Genomic DNA, 4789 nt, shown 5'->3' with positions numbered 1-4789 from the left:
TCCCCTGGACTTTGTTCTATACCTCCTGTTCCACAATGCTTTTCAAACAAATGACTTGTTGAGGCTATGGAAGAAATACTCAAGCCCAAGACCTGCCAAGCTCTGTCCCGAAGACAGTTTTCCCTTTCCCCCACCTCTTTCCTATCTCTTCGTGTGTAACTTCTCCCCCATTGTTCAAGTCCTGGCCAGAAATCTCCTGCTCCTTGAAGTCTCCTCAGGGTTCTAGGTGGAAGGTCCCTCCAAGTGTCCATAGTCATGCCTTGAGCATTGGCTTAGAAGCACTGTGCCCACAGCTGCTGGTCCCATAATGCCATGAACACAGAATGTTTGTAAATAATTCATATCTCTCTGGCTGCTCTTTTCAAGAATTTTAAGCAATTTGAAGTTTGTAGAAATTTAAGCAGGACATGGAGATGTTTCCCTTGATGTCCTTCAGTGGCCTAAGAGTGGAAAGTTCTAGCAGGAATGAAGGAAAGAGAAAAAGAAGTCTTCTTAGAGTGTTTTCAGCATGATTAGATCCTGGGGACATTGTCCCAGAAGTATAAAAAGTTTTCTTACTTTGTATGATTCCATTTCCAAACTTTTAATCACTTCAGGGAACACAACAGTCCCAATTACTACACTGATTTCAAATTGCCTTCTGCATGTACTGGTTGTTCCTTTGGAGATTTTGCCCACAATACACAATCAAGACAGATGGGAAGAACTTGTTCTCACCCCTCTTCAAATCAGAGGTGGACATCTCAGCCTGGGCCTTTCAAACTAGTGTTGCTATTTTTGGCCCATGCACTATTCCCAAACTGTAGGGAACCTTTCTCAGTAGGTTCCTAATAAAGGTAAGTGAGAGTTCTTATCAGAGTAATCCTCAACCTTTTGTTAGCACAGTAACATTTCCAGCCTTTGACTTGATTTTTCAAAGGGGTTGGGGCTTGAAAAAGGAAGAGATGAAGCAATTTCAGTGGTCTCACAAAGACCGAGGGCAACACAAACCCCTTCTTCCTGGATTAGAAAAACCTAGATGGCAAGAAACCTATGAAACTTTTCAGTCTCATTTAATGGACTCATCTAACTTTAGAGGCACCCTCAGAAATGAGATGGGCCCATGGTTTCAGAGCCCCTTCTTGTATAACTCCGGGGAGCATCATTCACATAATAGCCATGGAAAGGCTGGAGTTGTTCCAGAGTTAGACTCCAGAGGGCACCATTTAAATTGCTTGCAATGCCTTGAAGGAGCCTCACTGGCTGAGTAGCTCAGACTTTCCCAGCCCTCCTTCCCCACTTCAACAAGAGCAGCTCTGCTTTATATTTGAGGGTTCTAAATTTAAGAAAACAGAATTTCTCCTTCCTAAAAAAATAATAATTCTCTTTCCTAAATAGTTTGAACATCCTTGATCTCTTATAATCCCAATACAGAATAGGGTAAACTGAGGATGTAAGAGAGGAAAGGAAGTACTGAAGCCTACATAGCAGATTAGAAGGTTAAGAAGAATACAGTCCAAATCACTGCTTTACAGACCCGATGACTTTCCACAGATTCACTGCAGTTCCAGAAGGAAGCTGACTACCATCATATGAATAGGGAACTCTTAGGAAGTTGCCTGCTTGATTCAATATGAAGAAACATTTTCTAATACTCTAGAGCCTGCAAATAATGCAGTATGCTGTGGGGGAATATAGTGAGCTCTTCGTCATGCTCTTCGTTATGAAAATATGTCAAACGAAACTGAAAGCCATGCATCAGTGCAGTGCAGAAAATGATCTAGAGTGGGAGAGAGGATTGGACTAGATTACTTGGGGACCATAATCGGTGACAGAATATTAGTCTGGGTGACATATCTAGGAGCTGAGTCAAAAGGCTCAAAGACTACTCATTCCAGTGATTCCTATAAGGATGCTCATCCAGAGGAAGGGTGACCCAGTAGAATAAGAAAAAAAGGACTGCTTTAGTTATCTGAGAGAACTAGACTTCCAGAAGCGGTGATCCACTATGCATTTTTAGATCCAGTCCTCTATCTTCATGGAATATCAGATTAATACTCTCTGGGACACACCAGCATTTCCAGAGCATGAAGTTATTTTGGAGACCACCCCCCAACCAAACACACACAACTTCCCTTTCCATCTCTGCATGTCCAGTCTCTTTTTGTCCTTGAAAACCCAGCTGGATTCTGTATCACTAAAGGAGCCTTCCATAACTCTATTCCCACCAATACCCTAGATACCCTTTCAGATACTCTAGCCTCTCCAGAATCCTTCTGCTTCCCTTTCCTGCTAAGTTGTAAGCATACTTAAGTCTGGACTATGGGGCACCCCTGCTTCTCATAAGAACTGTCATACCCACATACTAGTTGATCAACAAATATTTTAGTGGAAGGATGTTCAGACATTAACGGATGGATGGGTGGGTGGGTGGATGGATGGGTGGGTGGGTGGATGGATGGAAATACAGATGGATGGAAAGCCCTGGAGCAGGTGGGGCCTATGAGAAAGGAAATCTTGGGAACAACAGGAGTATGTTTTCTGTGAAAATGATCTAGAGAGAAGAAAGAAAGTATGTGGTCACAACTAATCATTTCACTAGTAACTGGCACAAAGTTGGAGAACATGAAGCAGACTTAAAGTCACTTTCCTGATTGAAGTTGAATGAGATGAAATGCCATATGGACATAGAACCATAAAAATGAATGTGTTATGGGGCGCCCGGGTGGCTCAGTGATCAAGTGTCTGCCTTCAGCTCAGGTCATGATCCCAGGGTCCTGGGATCAAGCCCCACATCGGGCTCCCCGCTCTGCGGGAAGCCCGCCTACCCCTCTCCCACTCCCCCTGCTTGTGTTCCCTCTCTCGCTGTGTTTCTCTCTGTCAAATAAATAAATAAAAATCTAAAAAAAGAAAAAAGAAAAAGAATGTGTTATATGTCTTCTCTCTGATCAAATGCATTAAATTTAATCAGAATCACCATTTTACATATTGTGAATTTGATGTCCTATGGCCCAAAGTAATTTCTGATTTTATTGCTTCTTTTTCTTGGAAGAAATAGAGACTGTGGGCTTTCAAGACTATTTTCTAACCACTCAGCCTAGTTGGAACTCCAGACCAGATGCCCTGGACCTAAGCAAGGCAAAGAATATTGAGTTTGGATCTCCGAGTGTTTTCCTCTGTTGAAAGAGGAGACATACCATGGAAAGTGCCAACCAGACCATCTCTGTGACAGAGTTCATTCTCCTGGGCCTCTCAGCCCACCCAAAGCTAGAGAAAACGTTCTTTGTGCTCATCCTCCTGATGTATATAGTGATCCTGCTGGGCAATGGGCTCCTCATCCTGGTGACTGTGTCTGTCTCCCATCTGCACACGCCCATGTACTACTTCCTGGGGAACCTCTCCTTCCTGGACATCTGCTACACAACCTCCTCAGTCCCCCTCATTCTCGACAGCTTCCTGACCCCCAGGAAAACCATCTCCTTCTCTGCCTGTGCCGTGCAGATGTTTCTCTCCTTTGCCATGGGAGCCACAGAGTGTGTGCTTCTGGGCATGATGGCATTTGATCGCTATGTGGCCATCTGTAACCCCCTTAGGTATCCTGTGGTCATGAGCAAGGCTGCCTACGTGCTCATGGCTGTCAGCTCCTGGGCAGCTGGAAGTGCTGCTTCCATGGTTCAAACATCCCTTGCAATGAGGCTTCCCTTCTGTGGGAACAACATCATTAACCACTTCACCTGTGAGATCCTGGCTGTCCTGAAGTTGGCCTGTGCTGACATCTCCATCAATGTGATCAGTATGGGAGTGACAAATGTGATTTTTCTGGGGGTCCCAGTTCTGTTCATCTTTGTCTCCTACATCTTCATCCTTGCCACCATCCTGAGGATCCCCTCTGCTGAGGGGAGGAAAAAGGCTTTCTCCACCTGCTCTGCCCACCTTGTGGTGGTGGTCGTCTTCTATGGGACCATCCTCTTCATGTATGGGAAGCCCAAATCCAAGGACCCCCTGGGGGCAGACAAACAGGATGTTTCAGACAAGCTCACCTCCCTCTTCTATGGGGTGGTGACCCCCATGCTCAACCCCATCATCTACAGCCTCAGGAACAAGGATGTGAAGGCTGCTGTGAAGACCCTGGTGAGTCAGAAATGCTTTACCCAGTGATCTCTGGAGGACAAATGTCCCTATAGTTCTGTGCTCTTGGCTCTCGCACCCAGGAATCTCAGAAGAATGTGTCCCCAAAGAAGAGATATGTGAAGAGTGATTACCAGAAAATAGAATTACATACCTAATGGAGAACTTTAGCTATTACTGGACCCAAGTTCTAAAAATGATGAAATCTAAAACCTGATGGGGTGAGACTTGAGGGGATGGAATGGGTGCTGGTAAAAAAACAAGTAGTGATTTTCTGGTTCCCTTCTGGGCACATCTGAATTCACCCTTGTAAGCAGTCGCTTCATTGTTTTGGGAAAAACAGCTTAGTGTTCTTTTGAGTTACATAAAGATCTAAGATCCTTCTGTGCAAAGAAGGCATGGAAGACAGTGTGGGGCAAAACTTCATGACAAAACAGTACAAAAAATTGTCTGCATTGGAGATGAAATGGCACATCTTTCAATGTTGTTTTTCTTAGCAGCAGGGCTGAGACAGGAGATGAGAATTAAGTTGGCTCTTTCCTTCCCCTGAGACTCCGAGGACTTGGAATCATGTAGATTCCACGTAGAGTATTTCCTTTGAGGGCAAGTAAGCCGGATCCTACAAACGCATGTGGAAGATCTTAGCCCAGGAGCACTCATAGCTGGTATCTGGTTTTAAGCT

At 44.6% G+C, this 4789-nt stretch overlaps 1 protein-coding gene across 1 annotated transcript; it reads left to right on the top strand.

The window, feature by feature from the left end:
- Positions 1–3177: 3177 nt before the first annotated feature.
- LOC114213528 (olfactory receptor 13C7) lies at positions 3178–4137 on the top strand. Its single transcript, XM_028108767.2, has one exon. It carries the CDS (start codon positions 3178–3180, stop codon positions 4135–4137), a length of 960 nt encoding a protein of 319 aa, XP_027964568.2.
- The last annotated feature ends 652 nt before the right edge of the window (positions 4138–4789 follow it).

The sequence above is a fragment of the Eumetopias jubatus genome, unplaced genomic scaffold (assembly GCF_037043125.1).
Source record: "Eumetopias jubatus isolate StellerSeaLion01/CBP00866 unplaced genomic scaffold, mEumJub1_p1.0 scaffold_15, whole genome shotgun sequence".
NCBI lineage: Eukaryota > Metazoa > Chordata > Mammalia > Carnivora > Otariidae > Eumetopias > Eumetopias jubatus.
This window is presented reverse-complemented; position numbering and strand designations above follow the sequence as displayed.